The 15671-nt window shown below is 59.8% G+C and overlaps 1 protein-coding gene across 2 annotated transcripts; it reads right to left on the reverse strand.

The window, feature by feature from the left end:
• Positions 1 to 682: 682 nt before the first annotated feature.
• Positions 683 to 9768, reverse strand: TBXT (T-box transcription factor T). 2 transcript variants are annotated; one of them, XM_090280715.1, is made up of 8 exons: positions 9563 to 9768; positions 8834 to 9098; positions 7992 to 8126; positions 7141 to 7202; positions 6958 to 7019; positions 5203 to 5376; positions 3741 to 3870; positions 683 to 1582 (listed from the first exon to the last, which is right to left on the reverse strand). In XM_090280715.1, exons 1-8 carry the CDS (start codon positions 9766 to 9768, stop codon positions 1309 to 1311), a joined length of 1308 nt encoding a protein of 435 aa, XP_090136841.1. In that variant the 3' UTR covers positions 683 to 1308. The 2 variants fall into 2 exon arrangements, with proteins under 2 accessions (XP_090136841.1, XP_090136840.1); XM_090280714.1 differs by having other exon boundaries at positions 5203 to 5379.
• Positions 9769 to 15671: the final 5903 nt, after the last annotated feature.

Genomic DNA, 15671 nt, shown 5'->3' on the forward strand with positions numbered 1-15671 from the left:
CCAGGGGGAGAGCCGCCCCAGGGGCACAGAGAACTCAGGTGTTCACACTCCAGTCCTGGCGTGACCCTGCACCGAGGCAAACGCGTTCCTGGACGTCCTAGAACTAGAAGTGGGGTCTAAAGAAGCTGGGGCGCTGCTGGATTCAACAGCTCGCGGCGATAAGGGCACGGGGAGGAGAAGCCCTGTCACCGGGGCAGCCCCGGGGCCACCTAACACGGCTGCCGTAGTCACCAGGCTCTTTAGATGAGCTCACCCGGACCCTTCAGAAGGCAGAGGTTCGCAATACCCGGCGGGCACCAGCCGAAAGGAAGGATTCTGCCACTAGAGGGAGAAGTTGCTCCGATCAGGCACAAGGAGGCTCTGGTTCAGGGCACCGGGGTGGCAACTACATCTTCCATGACAAACTGTCCGTTCATCAGCCTGCTCTCCGTTCTGTCATTATCCACCTTCTGCCACCACCCAGTGCTGCCCGGTTCAGTCTCCAGAAAATCATTTAGCCTGGTTTGCCTTTTTGTGGCCATTAGCATGGAGGACACATATGCGTATTTCACTTTGAGTTCTGCCGCTGATGAGAGGAAATAGTAAAGGTCACAGCAGATGGAAATGTGTCTTTGCCACCAGCTGTGACAAAGAGCAAAATCTCACCCACGGGGAGGGGTCTGAATAATCACTAGACCAACTGAACTTTGCATATCCCCTTTATTTTGCAGAAAATGCTTTCTGCTGATTGTCTGGTTACTCTGTCAAAACAAAAACATCAACAGTTGTAGCTTTAACAATGCAAGAGGCCGCTACCTATGCTCCAAGAGACGTGGGCAGACCGGCGCGTCTGTCTTCAACTGGGTCATCACCGGCGCTGCCTGGCGCTGCTCCAACCTGCCACCTGCCACCCCAGGAAGCAGAGGACCACCCGAACGCGAGGGGGAAGGGAATACAGGTGTGCCTTCTGCCTCCCCAAAGTGAGGCCCGTGGGGTTTACAGCTCTGACGTGGCCGAGGCACCTGTGCGCTGCAGGAGACGGAAGTGGCCGGGGCCCGGCCGTCAGCGCGCCTGTGGACGGTGGGCTGCGGCCACCCGCAGGTGAGTCACCTACCTGCAGCCCAGCAATGGCCCAGCGGCCCGCGGGGCAAAGGGGGTGGGCCACCTGCGCCCTGGCACACCATGTATTCCTCCTCTCGGTTAAAGTGGGGGTAGGAAGGCGCGTGTCCTTCCCCGACCCCCGAGGCTGCCGCTCCGTACCCGGCAGATCAATGGAATCAACCCTTGTTGCCACGACAAAGTCACTGCGTCTTTTAAGACACAAGGGGATCACATGGACGGCGGCGACACGGGCGTCCACGAGGCTACGAGGCAGGCCTGCGCCGACGCGTCGTACTGGCTGTCGGGCACGTCTGTGGCCGCGGGGGCCCCGTCGTACAGCGGGGATCCCGAGGAGGTGGAGGCCGAGCCTGGGTGGGGGAGGGGCGCGGGGTGGGCCGCGGGCCCCCGGAAGAACTGGGCCCCCAGCCCGCTGGACATCCCTGTCGGCTGCGCGCCCGGCGCGGCGGTGCCATTGCTCACGGACCACAGGCTGGGGTACTGGCTGCAACGGAAAACGAAGAAGAGTCAGAGACCCGGGGCCCGGCTCCGGACCAGACGCACGGCTGGGCCCCAAGAGCGGAAACCCTGCTCCTGAGATTCGGGGGTGTGGCGTCCTTCGCCCCCGCTGTTTCCCGTGTTTCACACCACACAGAGGCGGGTAAGTCACTGTCGCACGGACCAGCCGGAAACAGACTCACTGAGAAACTGGCCAGCCGGGTCACTGGCACGTATGCGGCTCTGGGCAGAGGCCGATAGGCTTGCTACTCAAGGCTCCAGGGCCGGCCCGGCTGATGGGGCTCAGTCGGTTGGAGCGTCGTCCCTGAATCAGAAAGGTTGGGGCGGGGGTGGGGGGGGGGCTCGATTCTGGTCAGGGGAGGGGGACACACGTGGGAGGCAACCAAGCAATGTTCCTCCAGCGCTCTGATGTTTCTGTCTGTCTGCCTCTCTCTCTCAAAGCAATGAAAAGAAAATGTCCTCAGGTGACAATTAAAAAAAAAGTGTTTTAATTTACTTAAACTCCAGGACAGGAGTTTCGCCTTCCTGCTCAGAATCCGGAAGTCCCAGGGAGACTGGGTCCAGCCTTGGCGAGGGTGTCACGGCCCCTGGGTTCACAGGGTGGGGACCAGGCCCTCGAAAACAACGCCCCGGGCCCCTGGAGCAGCCCCCACGCAGGCACCAGGCCCTGCGCTATGGGCTGTGGCAGCGGCGACGTCAACGCTTCAGCACCGCGCACAGCAGGAAGCCAGGGAGCTGCGAGCCAGTCCCAGCCCTGGCCTGGGCCAGCTGTCCCCCGAGGTTTGACCTGTGACTGCTTTTGATACTCTGTCCCCCGATCTATGAAAGAGCGGCAGAGATTAAATCCTCAACCCCATGGATGGGTTCTGAAGAGAATTTCTTTCTCTTCTAGAAGGATCCGTCTCTCAGAGAATGAGCCCGTGTGCTGCACCAGGCCGCCTTCTCTGCCCGCCCGTGTCCTGCCCTTCGGGTGGGTCCGAACGCGCTAATGGGCCCGAGTCAGCGCGGCAGGGGCTGCGCCCGTGTTACAGGCAGGACAGACGCGGCTCCGGGAGGCCCGGTGAGAGCAGGCCGGCCTGACGCTCGGGTCCTGTGGCCTCCGTTGCAACCTGCAGGTTACCCTGTCCACGCGCAGCCCCAGCCTGCTGGCTGGTAGACAACTGGATTCCTATTTACTCTAAAGCAATTGCTTCTGGGCAAAAAGAAGGGCGGCTTCAGGCACCTGGCGGGACCTCAGTACAATAAGTCGTATCGCTTTTGAGGTGGAGATAATGTGTCTGCAGACTCGCTGGGCTGTGAGCCCACGGCTCGGTCATTAATATCTGATTGGGTGTCCTCCTCAGAAAACGGCCTCGACCTCCAGCTTTGTTTGTTTTTAAGATGAAAATTCTATGAAGAAATGTAATACATTTCTATCTGCTTGGTCTTTCAAGGCTATCCCCTTCTACATAATTTTCAAGTTAGTAATGAAGTGGTCTTTATTCCTTAACGACCACCCAGCATGTGTGCTAACGACTTGGATTCTGTGTCCACAGAAAAGCCAACCAATTTCCTTAATTTCAGAGCTCCTGTCATTAAAAAAATAGATTTGGGTCCAAGTTCACCTACAATTGCGTGCAACTGGCCGTTATAAAGTCGTCGTGGGACGGAAAGGACGCACAGGGGCCACAGTCACGCGCTGTAATAACGGGGTGGAGCCGGGCGGGGCCTCGGCTTATCGAGGGTCACCTCGTAGGTTACGTGTCTAACCTGTGATGTACACCTGAAACTAACATAATACTGAATACCAACTGGAACTGAAAAATGAAAATAAGATCTTTTAAAACATAATTTACCTACGGACCCCACAACCCTGGGAAGACAGACCGAGGCTTGGGTTATTTAGCATCTTTTTCTTAAAGAAAAAGGCTCAGCGTTTGAGCACCTGCCCAGCACAGGGCCCTGGCTTCCTCTTGGGAAAGCGCAGCCCCCGTGTGCCCGGTGGAGCCCCAGGTCTTTCCAGAGCACAGGCTGGAACAGGGGTTCATGGCCAGCCTGGGACCTGGGAGCCTGCACGTTATCTGGCTAGTGGTCCAATCACGAAGAAGAACCCCACCACCCCCAGGTGGGGGCAGAAGAGAGGCCCGCGAAGGGCGGCCCGTTACCTGGGGCCCGCGGGGGGGCCGGCGCCGGCGCTCACGGGGAGCATGCTGGTGTGGGCGGGCATGCCAAGGCTGGACCAGTTGTCATGGGACTGGAGCATGGACAGGCAGGCCGGTGCGGTGTCTGAATAGGCTAGGAGATGCAGGACATGTCATTGTTGGTGGGGTCTCCCCGCGCGACAGAATGCAATGGCTGTCACCGAGAGCTGTGGCCTCCCAACAAGGAACGCAAGAGGCGTGCCCTGAAATGTACCGCCCGCCACCTGCTCACGGGCCGTCCGAGGCTCTACTTAGTGCCAAGTGTACCCACGGGGTGGGCACAAGCAGGCTTGCAGTTGGGGGTGCCGTGCTTTTGGGTTAACAAAGCTGTTGTAACCACCAAAACCTGCAGGGCTCCTCCATTTGAACACCAGTAACCCTCCTTCTGCCCACCCCTGAATTTCAAAAAATATTCCAGGAAACAGGCTTTTCCTTCATCCTTAGATCTACAGCTGCCCCGTGGGAACACCATCCTAAAATCACTTGATGGAGGATTAATTATACTTTAAAATAAAAATAACGCTGTAACTTGCCTGCTCCCCCACAAAATAGTTCTTAATAACTGAGAGCGCTTCCTGGCCAGTGTGGCGCAGTGGACTGAGCGCCCGCCTGCGAACCAAAGGCACGGCCTGGGCTGCGGGCCAGGTCCCCACCTGGGGGCACGCAAGGGGCAAGCACACATCGGTGTCTCTCCCCTCCTTCTCCCTCCTTTCCCTTCTCTCTAAAAATAAATAAATAAAATCTTTTTTAAAAAAATAAAGAAAAGCCAAAAAAAGAAGAAGAATTGAGAGGGCTTTAGAAACCATGACTCCAACCAAGGTTTGAAATAGATCTTCTGGCCCCGGAGTCCAGCCTCTGGTTAACAAGTCCCAACAACTATTTCCTACCAAATAAGCTTCTTTCGTTTCAGATCAGCTTTAACTGCTTAATTGCTTTACGGTGTTCATTAGCTTTTTTCCTCCCGTCGGAGCCAGACAAAATTAAGTCTAGACACACACGGTGTTAGAATTAAGTGAAGAGGTCTGAATGGTCTAGCTGGTGCTCGCGTCCTTAGACCGGCGTCGGATCCCCTGAGGGCCGGCGACGGGGACCCCGGGGCTTCTGAGGCCGTGCGTCTGGGGCGATGTCAGGCGACGGTGGTGGTGGCGGCCCCGGTGCCACCCCCGGAGAAGCCCAGTGAGCACCCAGCGAGCCGGCCACTGCTGTGCCCGGAGACCCAGCGCACCGCCTCGGAGAGGCTGATAAAACGCCCAAACGTGGACGTCGAGGGCCCCACAGCTCCGAGGTGGGGAAAGCGCAATGAACGCCCGGGCTCAGGTGTGGGCTCCCACGGCTCCTCCTCTCCGGTCCCCTGGGCCCCCGCCGAGCCCTCCCCAGGCGTGGCCTTCCCGGCCCCCGGCCCCGTCTGCTCCCCCACAGGACTCACTGGGAGAGCTGTTCCGGTGCGCGTACGGGCTGGGGTACGGGGCCGCGCGGTGGCTCCTCAGGGGCGGGTACCTTTCGCAGCCGTGTGTGGAGGGAAGAGACAGGGGACCTCCGAACTGAGGGTGGGGGGTGGCCGGGGGGCATAGTGCGCTGGTTCCGGGGATGAGCCACCCCCCTGCTGTGAGAGAAGAGTGCTGAGTAACTGGCGTCTGGCTGCCCCCCTTGTGCACAGGACAGGGGGGCCGAGGCCAGGGGACTGGGGGTCTTTTCCCCAGAGTCCCCGATGAAGTGGGGTTCCCAGTGTCCACACCAAGTGTCATCCAGCCCAGGGCTCCAGGCGTGGTGCCATCAGCTCTGCCCAGAGGCCGCAGGCTGACCAAGGTGCCCGGACCCACAGGGCACCTGAGAAAACCTGGGAGACCCCAGCCTCAGCCACTTTAGTCAGACCCCCGCACCCCAGAATCCTCAACCTCTTAGGGGAGTTCCTTACTGGGTTTCCCATTCCCCCCAGCCATGCTGAGCCAAGGTAAGGACAGACAAAACTCAGGGCCAGACCCGCTCGGCACGCAGGCGGCGGTCCCTGTGTCTGCTGCCACCCGGTCTCCCCGCGCACCCACCACCCTGGCCGTGGGCACCGCTCTCTGCTCATTTTCCTCCTGGTTGAGGCTCCCACCCTCCCCACCATACGCATCAATCAGCATCACCCCCACCCCGTCCGTCCTCCTCTAAAACTCCACTGTCTTCTCCATTCGGTTTAAGATTTTGGATTTGTTTCTGTTTTAATTCAGAAAAGCCCCCATTAGGGGAACAACTACTCTGACTCCACGCTCCAAACGACAGAGGCTCCTTCAGGCAACACGTGAATGACGCGCCTCCGCACCCGGCTCAGCCCGGCTAAGCTGTTCACCCGCCCCCACCCCCCACCCCAGGAGGTGCACAGGCCGCTGCAGGGGAGCTGGCTGTTAAAATGGCCTAGAAGCTGAGTTTTTTAAAGAGAGGAAGACAGCACAGGACACAGCTGAGCAGCGCACCATGCTGGTGCATCCAGCCTCCTGACGGGACCCGCAAACACTCACGCTTCTCTCCCGACGGGTGTCAATGACTGAAACTCTAGGAGTCCCTGCCCTGGGAGAAGGGGCAAGCTGGACAAGCTTTTGCTCCCTCCAGACGCCCCCTCCTAGGCCCACACCCCTGAGCTCTGGACCACAGGACCCCTAAAGGAAACCGGACTTAAAGCAGACTTGCCCTCTGACCAGCCAGCCCCACGCAGACCAGCTTGCGTTACTGTGCTCTTCCCAGAACGGAAGTCACTATGGGAAAGCCACATCTGTCCCTCAGCATCGCTTCCAAGACGGCCCTCCAGTTTGCAGTCAATGACCCGCACACAGACCATCTCCAAGTGCACAGAGACAGCTGGGCTCTCCTCCTGCCCAGTGGGGGCTCAACACCTGCTAAGGTCGCGGGGACCCAGCCCAGTCCTGCCTGGGGCTGCCTCAGAGCAGGCCAGAAGAGCCAGGTGAGCTCTGCCCAGACTCTGTCAGTCCAGGGGGCCACAGGCTGGGGAGCCCCCACAAGCCCCAGGTAGAGCAGAGGTCGGAGACCTCCAGCATCACGGGGTCCTGAGCCTTGCATGGCCAAAGGCTGGGGCTGCCCCCGACTACACCCAGAAGCCAGGGTCCACGCAGTTCGCAGCACCCGGCTCTCAGCACCCTGGTCCCGGGACAGGGTTCACTGGGCAGGACGCAACAAACCGTACATTGGGAGTACCCCGACTGCGGGCCGTCTCCGGGCTCGTCCATCGCGCCTTTGTGGTCGCTCCTGCCGAAAAAGGGGCGTTGTATCGTCAGGAAGGGGTGCACTCAGAAAATACAATCTGCAGTTCTGCTTCCCCTTTCTGTACACGTCTTTGCCCAAAGGGGGGTCACAAGAATTCTCTCACCTTTCCTTTGCATCAAGGAAAGCCTTCGCAAATGGATTGTACTTAATTTTAAGAGCTGTGATCTGAAAAACAAGAAATCACATTTACTGGTATATGGAAGGAGGCCAGAGGATTTTATTTGGCATCGAGAAATTAGAAAGCCCCAGCACCCTGTTTAAGTAAGTGTTCAAATATGTTAGACTTCTTTCCAGATACATTTTTCTAGCTGGGTCTGCCCTGACTGAGGAATCGCAGCGCTTAATAAAGAGCAGCAACCACATCTGCGAGAAGTTCTTAAGTGCCCATTTTCCAAGCGGAATTGACAAGAAACTGGACCGGCTGCCGACAATGTTCAGCGCGCACACACCGGACACACAGAGCATGGGCTGTGACCCGGGCCGGCTTGCGGAGCAGCGGTCTGCTAGGTCACAGCGTCACCCCCAAGCCCCGGGTGTGCCGGCAGCAGGCGGCGTTCTGCTCCTCGGGACTGAGGCGCGCTGCGCAGGTGCACACCGGCCCCTGCCCTTCCGGGAAGGCTTGCGGAAGAAGATGCCCCTCTCCCACGCCAGGTTCATTCCAGAAATGCTCAGTTCTTTGCCCAAACCCTTTACACATCCTCTCCTGTGGAGCACTTCGTAGATGTTCCTAGTTCTAAGATGCTTTTACGGAGAATCGAAGGGATAAATGCTTGCGCGAGGACTTCTTTTAAACTTTTCTCCCCTCTGCCCCAATGCTACAGTGACGGTAAATTGTTTGAAAAGGCGTTTGTTTTTGGTCTCAAGTACACTAATCACACACGCAGTCCCCCCTCAGAGGACTCTCCAAGGGGACAGCAGCCCACCAGCCCCCCAGCACCTCCTCGCCCCCCGCACCTCCTCATTCTGGTAAGCCGTCACCGCAATGAACTGGGTCTCCGGGAAGCAGTGGCTGGTGATCATGCGCTGGGGACCCCCCACTCTCACAATGTGGATTCGAGGCTCATACTTGTGCAGGGAGTTCAGCATGATCTGGAGGGGACACAATACGGGATGGATAACAAAGTCTCAGGTCCGATCACAAGGCATCCATCTGCCCTGCCATTGAGAAAAATATCCCCAAGATGCAGAAACCCCTGCCGCTCCCAGAAACTGGCCTCCCTGCTCAGGTTGGTGGGTTTCCCTTCAGGTGCTGCTTCCCAGGAGTCTGGAGAGAGGAATGTGAGAGGCTCCACGCCATTACAGGCAATGAGGGCCCACCATGAAACCTCCTGAGCTGGGAGAATAAAGCCCTAAAGCTTCCCGGGCGGCCCCAGACGACTCTGAAAGCCTGCGCTGGTATGCAGTGGCTGGAACATGGGACCAGTAACAACCCCCCGGCAAAGACATGCACGAAGGACAGGTACACACGTCTGTCAGAATTCACGAGGAGGTATTGTGGCAGCCATTCGCTCTAAAAGGCCGTTTACCGTTCAGGGTGGTATTTTCTCTACCCCTAGGGAAGCTCAACGCCAGAACCCCCAAGTTCCCCAGCGCTAGAGACCCCCCCGCCCCGCCCCCCCCCCCCCCCCCCCAGAGCTTGCCAGGTCTTGCCGTGACCCTCACCAGCTGGCCGTAGGCAACCCTGGAGGCTGAGCTAAGAAAGGCTGTGGCAGTAAGCAAGCAGCGTCCCTTCCTTCCAAGACCCTGCGACAGACCGGAGAAGGTCCGCACCCCTCCCCGGGGTCCCTCACACCCACCTGGCCCCCTCCATTGAGCTTGTTGGTGAGCTTGACTTTGTTGAAGGAGACGGGCGCCTTCATCCAGTGGGCACCGAAGTTGGGCGAGTCGGGGTGGATGTAGACGCAGCTGGGCGCCTGCGGCTCGGGCTTGCCCCCGGGCACCCACTCCCCGTTCACGTACTTCCACCGGTGGTTGTCCGCCGCCACGAAGTCCAGCAGGAAGGAGTACATGGCATTGGGGTCCAGTCCGGACACGTTCACCTTCAGCACCGGGAACATCCTCCTGGAAAGGAAGGGGCCGGCAGGAGGAACCCGGGTCCAACCCGCCAGACGGAAAGCAGAGGCTTGGGACAGAGACCTCTGTCATCTCTGGGCACTGAGGAGCCCCTTTGGGAACTTACAGCTTCCCAGAGCCCTTCCGGCCCCCTAGGCGTCCTCCACACTCTCCATGGCCTCGGGAAGGCGGGGCGCGGAGGACCCCGGCAGGAGCAAACCAGGCGCAGCTCTACTGTCCTGGGAACTCTTCCGAGGAGCCCTCCTCCCCAACCTTCCGTGACTAAAGCCCCAGAAGGATGAGGGTTAGGGGCCGCATGGGTCTGTTTCCAGCTCGAGCGGAAGTGAGCAAAAAGGCCTCCACCAGGATTAAAACACGCACGTGGGGCAACACCGAACCTTCCAGGGCCCCTGGCTGCCAGCGCGCCCGAGCGTAGCGCACACCGCCGGCCGAGGCTCGGGCTGCGCACCCACCTGCCGTTCTTGGTCACGATCATCTCGTTGGTGAGCTCCTTGAAGCGCAGCCACAGCTCGCTCTCCTCCAGACCCACGCGCAGCTCGCGCTCCGTGGGGTCCCCCTTCTCGCTGCCGGCCTGCAGCTCGCTCTCCACGGCGCTCAGCAGGTGGTCCACTCTGTACTGCAGGCTCTTCCCCGCGCCCTCGGTGCCCGGGGAGCTCATTCTCCCACCCGCCCCTCCCCGCTGCCCCCAAGCCCGACTAGCTCTCCGCTACCCGAGAGCCACTTTCACCCCCCTGGCGGCCACTCCTCCGAGAAGAGAGGCGGCTCCGGCCAAGACCTGCGACGGCCCCGGGGTCCCAACACAGAGCCGGGAGGAGGGAGAGAATGGAGATCTGGGGGGGAGGGGGCGGGGGAGGGGTGGGGGGAAGTTATTCCACTTGAACTCCCTCAAGGCGAGACTAGAGTTGGTCTCTGGGGACAGAAAAATCGGTCCCCTCTCCATAAATACGGCCGCGGCGGCCGCGGAGGGGGGGCGCGACGGATTGGGCCGCACGCCCTTTGAAGTGTGAGGGCCGCTGCCCATTGGCCGCGCGCGGCCATATCAGACCCGGCCAGGGTGGCTCAGAGGCCCCTGGCCAACAATGGACTCCCGCGCGCCTGTTTCATGTTAAGTCGGAGGTCCGACCTGCGCGCCCCGGTCCAGCCCCTACACCTCCGCCCTCCCCCAAATGTTTGCACCTCCATCAAAGCAGCGGGGCGGACCCTGTGGGCCCAGAGGAGGTCGGGGGGTGTGGGAGGAGCTGGGGACCGGAGCTCGCCCCCAGTCTGCACGTCTCCGAGGGGCTGCGGGGCCGCCCACGATGCTCCCCAACGCCCGCGCTCAGGGCCCTCCTGGCTCTCCAAGCGCGCCCGGATCCCGCAGGTGTGCCAGCCTGGAGTCGCACCGTGGCGCTCAGCTGTGCCGGGGCCCGATGGCCTCTGTGTCCCAGCCGGCGAGCAGTGCGCACAGCCCCGCTTAAGGGAGCCCCGCCTGCGGTGCCCGGGTCGCGCTGGTCTCGATCCTCCGAAGTGCCGGCCCTCCACCGAGCCGTGTCCGGGCCCGACACGTCCCTCGCCCCGCGGCGCTTCAGGTGGCTTCACTATCACCTACGACCGTGGATCAGCCCACTCTGTGTGCCCGTTTCCCGCGGCCCTCACCTGTCTGGAAGGAGAGGCCCCACGCTCCGAGTCTGCCATTGGTCGGTCCCGCGCCCGCAGAGGGAGACAGACGGAAATCAACCTAACGACCCCTTTTCGGAAGTTTTTTCGCTCTCCTTATAAAAGCAAGACTTTGATGAGAGGTCTGCGTGTGCACTGCGTGTGAACCGGAGTTGCCTTACCTTCTAGTGTCTGGCCTTTGTTTTTGCGGAAGGTGGGAGGGGACGGGCCTGGGTGCTCCCGGGCCAGCGGGGTTCGGGGTGGGTCTCCTGCCTGGGGCGGTCTCAGCTCTCGCCCGGGTGGGGAGCGGCTGGTTTATTACCTTTTGGTGAGAACCTCCGCGGAGAGAGCGAAGGAAAGGTGACAATGAGCAGGAAATAGTTCAATGGGTCTCTTTAAACAATAACATTCCTCCTAAAACGGGAGCCCAGGAAGGGGGGACGGAGGCGGAAGCTGCGCGCGGGCCCATCACTGTAACTGGCGTGTGGTTCCAGCCCGTTTCCGCGTCTTCCCGCGCCCCACGCCCTCTGGGGAGAGCCGCTGCCTCGGGTGGGGCACCTCATGCAGAATGGCCTGCGCCCTAGGAAGGGGCTCTGCAGGCGGGGACGGGGAACCTGCACCCCGCATTAGTCCGCGCCGGGGTCGGGAACTGCGCGGTCGCTGCGGGAGGGGCCGGCGCAAGGCCCGCCGAGGACCGCCCGGGCTCCGCGTTCTCGGCCCCCGCCACTGCGAGGGTGCGCTTCCGGGGCTACTTCTCCGCCCCCTCCAAATGGGGACTGAGGGGTCGGGAAGACCTGCGCACCCCGGCGCTGCCCGAACTTCTCGGTCTGCACGGAAATGCCCACGGGGCTGACCCGGCGGGAGGGCGGGTCGTTTTCTTCAGAAAAGAGGCACCCAAAGGACCTCATCTGCTCCCGGCAGCGGGACCAGACCCTTCCGGGCCACTTCCACCTGGCTCTTGCGACCCTGGGCTTTGGGGGTTGTGCGTGAGTCTCTCCTAGGGGAATATAAACGTCTGAGGGGCCACCTTTGTGGCACTCTGCGCCCGAACCTCCACGCTCGGGACAAAGGGGTAGGCGCGGGGGTGGGAAGGGGCCCAGGCAACTGGGTGTCTCCAAGGCCCGGTCTGGAGCGAAGCTTCTGACGCTCCTTGACCCCTAACGCGCGCGCTCTCTGGGCGCTGACCGCTTTGGGGGTCGCTCCCTCCAAGTCCAGAAGACCCGCCAACTGCCGGCGGGTTCCCCAGACCGCCCCAGACTGTGCTCTGACTTAAGTTCGGCTCCAGGAGCAGGAGGGCACGAGCCCAGAGGGAATAAAGCCCTGCAGGAGGGAAGACTCGGTGTCCTACCCGCGCAGCGACAGTCTGCCCACGGCACGAACGTGGGACAGCGCTGGGCCGCCAGGCCCGGTTCCCGCGCCGGCTGGGGAGCTGCCCCCGGCCCCCAGCACCCAGCTACGGCTGCTCCCCTCCCTCTGCGCCTCATCCTCTGGATCTTTGTTCCTCGGTTCTGAGGACAAGCGTCTCCGCTCTCTGTCGCCTTTTCAATGAAGGCTGCAGTGCATGACAGTTTACAGCCAAAAACTTCCTCCTGCCCAGCTATAAAGAATTCCCCGTTAATAACAAGGTGCTTCCTTGGGAGCGGGGGAGGGGCTGAGCCACTTCCAGCCGCTTTTCTCCTGAATTCTCTCTCCTTGGGAAGCCCAGCCATTCATGGGGGGAAAAGAGACCTCATGGCTGGGCCCCAGGATGCGACTTGTCCCCTACAAGATAGGGGGATCCCCCCGCAAAATAGGGAACGCTTCGCAAGAAATCTCTCTCTCTCTCTCTCTCTCACACACACACACACACACACACACACACCTTGATTCCCAGAGAGGCCCTTTTTCCACGCTCAACTCCTCTCAGGGCAGGGAGACCATTTGTCTTAAAGAAGCAGGTACGTGGGTTGGGAGAGGCTCGGCGGGGGGGCCGGGGGGGGCAGGGCTCCAGTTTCCTTCCTTTGTGGAAGGAAAACATACATTTCTCCTCTGATTGTACAATGTGTGCCCATGGTAGAATGTCACGTGTATCAGGTGTGTGTGGGAATGAAGGCCTCAAGCACCGACCATTGTTCATAGCTGGGGTCTGTTCCCCGCCTTCCTTCACTCTGTTCTTCTGTGAGCTCGCTGTCCCGTGGGCTAGGCGGATGTGACTAAAGCCCCGGCAGGTCCTCAGTGTCAGACGACATACCAAGGGGCCTGGGGAGCAAGTCGTTTCGTTCCTGTGTTGCTCCCACGAAAGGAAATCCAATGAAGTTACAGTTTTTAAAGTTGCACCATCTCATTCTTTAGACTCCGTAGCATCAAATTTTTTTTTAAAGGCCATTCATTGGGCTATTTGGGGCATCTCTGGTCTGTGGAACCAAGACTTGTCTTTTAAGTGTTTTTCTCTGGACAGTGGCCCAGCTGCAGAGAGGCGGGTCCGCCATGGCAGCTGCAGGACCGGCCGGTGCGAGGGCCCATGTGTCCGCCAACCTGCGGGGGAAGGTGGCCCTTGCAAGGCTGGACCCAGTGACAAGCAGCGAAGAAAGTACTGCAGGGCCAGCTCCATCTGCCTGTCCTGTCTGAGACACCAGCTGTGTCACACATGACAGTGTAAGGTCGTTTGACAAGAGCTCACACGTAAAAAACAAATAGGAGAGTCTGGCGACAGGCTGGGTGCTCGGAAGAGTGACGTTTCTCCTGAAACCGGCCGGCCGTGGCTCCAGTCTCTTCGGAGTTCAGGGCTGCAGGGGGGAGATCTGTGGGTGTCTGACGTGTCTTCTGTCTGGATACCTGGGAGGCCGTTCACAGGTTTCCCCGTGATGTGTGCAGGGGGATCCTGCCCTGGCCGGTGACAGCTGTGCTGCCTGCTCAGCTGCCCCATCTCCCTCGCGGTGGCCTCTGCTTCCGGTCCCAGCACCTGCCCGCTCTCAGGCCCCCTGCACCACTCCACCGGCAGACGTCCCCGCCTGTGTCACGCGCCTGTGACATGCTTGTTCCACACCGCTCTGCCAGCCCCCCTCCGTGTCCCCTTGGGTTTCACTGCCTCCCGTGACGGCTTCATTCCTCAGTTCCAGCTTTGGTTTTCTGACAGCTCTTGTTCCCTCCGTGTCCCGAGGGACCTCCTCGGTGCCCCTGGGACTCTGAAGACAGCACAGTCTTGCCCCTCAGGGTGGTCTCTTTCCCGGAGGCCTTGGTTTCTGTGACGTGCTGAGAAGGCCACATTGTTTTCTGAATTTATCTTCTGGTTCCTGTGGCTTGTTATTTCCTGAGGCTGCTTTTCCTTGAACCCTTCACCTGTGTTCCCTAACACCGGCTCCATGTTCCTTCCCCTTCCACTTCGGTGGGGCGGTCACTCAGCCAGCCTCCCCACCCCACCCCCTCTGGTGGCCGCTGCGGTGGCCGCCCTATCACGAGGGGCAGGGTCTGAGTGACTAAAAGTAAACCTGGGATCCTGGTGGGGACTCAGCAGGTCCCCATGCAGTGACGGGACTGTAAGTAGCCTGCGTACTGAAGGAGGAGCAGGGGCCATGTGGCTCTGGGCCACGGAGTGTTTTTCCAAAGGGACTCGGTGGTCACCCTCCACAGCCAGGTCTCTGCAGTCGGGCACGCCCTGATTCCAGCTGTCAGTTGTCCTCAAGACAGAAAGAAAGGGTTCTCTGTGGAAACTGTATAGACTCAGACCTGAAGAATGAATAGAACTGAGCTCTTCCACCTGGCAGGTAGCTCAGCTGGTCAGAATGTCTTCCCCACATGCCAAGGTTGCAGGTTCGATCCCCAGTCACAGCACATACAAGAAGCAACCAATGATGCATCAGTAAGTGGAAAAACAAATCGATGCTTCTCTCTGCCCCATTTTTCTCCTCTAAATTTTTTTCTTTTTTTCTATAAAGAAATGAGCTCTTCTGCCCTGGCTGGTATGGCTCTGTACTCAGTAGACTGAGCACCAGCCTGCAAACCAGACTCACCAGTTCGATTCCCAGTCAGGGCACAGTCCTGGGTTTTGGGCCAGGCCCCTGGTTGGAGCCGTGCGAGGCAACCACACTTGGATGTTTCTCTCTTTTTCTCCCCCATTCCCCTCTCTCTCAAAATAAATAAATAAAATCAGAAAGAAAGAAACAAAAAGAAAAAAAGAGGAGCTCTTCTGAGGGACCGACTGTGGGCGAAGGGGGCAGAAACGTCATCGTCATTCAAGGCTTAAAATTACTCAAGAACGCGTGGCCGGGGCTCCACCCGTCCCTCAGTGAATGGCTGGGCCACAGCACCACGAGCTTCCTCTCTCCCGGCCTCTGCCTGCTGCGCACCTGTCCCTACGTGTTGGAAAACCCATTTGTGGCACCAAGTGAAATATGAAATCTCGGTTCTGTAGAAAAGACAGCGCCGGACAGCAACGCCAGCAGGAGCACATTTGTCCACACTTACGACCGCAGTTCAGCAGGAAAGGTCATGTGGCGTCCGAACTCGTGACAGGCTGTGGCCCTCACTATAGAAAGGCCAGCCGGCTCAGAGCTCAGGGGTTCGGGGCCTGACGCCCGGGCAGGGGGTGCAGAGAGGGCATGGGGCTGTGGGGCTTCGGGGCCCAGGGCAGAGGCGGGGTCTCCAGCCCAGGAGCGGAAGAGCCCCCAGGAAGCAGTGTGGCTGGAGGGGACCCAAGGTCATGCAGAGACCCTGGAGACAGGAAGGCAGGGCAGTGGGCGTATCTGCACCCTGTTCTGGAGCCGAGATGAGAAAACGGCTAAAAAGAGTTGACTTTTAGTGACGGTGAAGCAGTAACAGACACAACCACGTGCGTAATAAGAATGAGTGGGGTGCTGAGGCCGGAGGCCCAGCCTGGCAGGGAGTGCACATGGGACAGACGTGCTAAGTGTGTGGCGGGGGGAGGGGAGGAAGCGGGGGGGGGGGGGG

The sequence above is a fragment of the Furipterus horrens genome, unplaced genomic scaffold (assembly GCF_987537825.1).
Source record: "Furipterus horrens unplaced genomic scaffold, mFurHor1.1.pri manual_scaffold_6, whole genome shotgun sequence".
Taxonomy (NCBI): Eukaryota; Metazoa; Chordata; class Mammalia; order Chiroptera; family Furipteridae; genus Furipterus; species Furipterus horrens.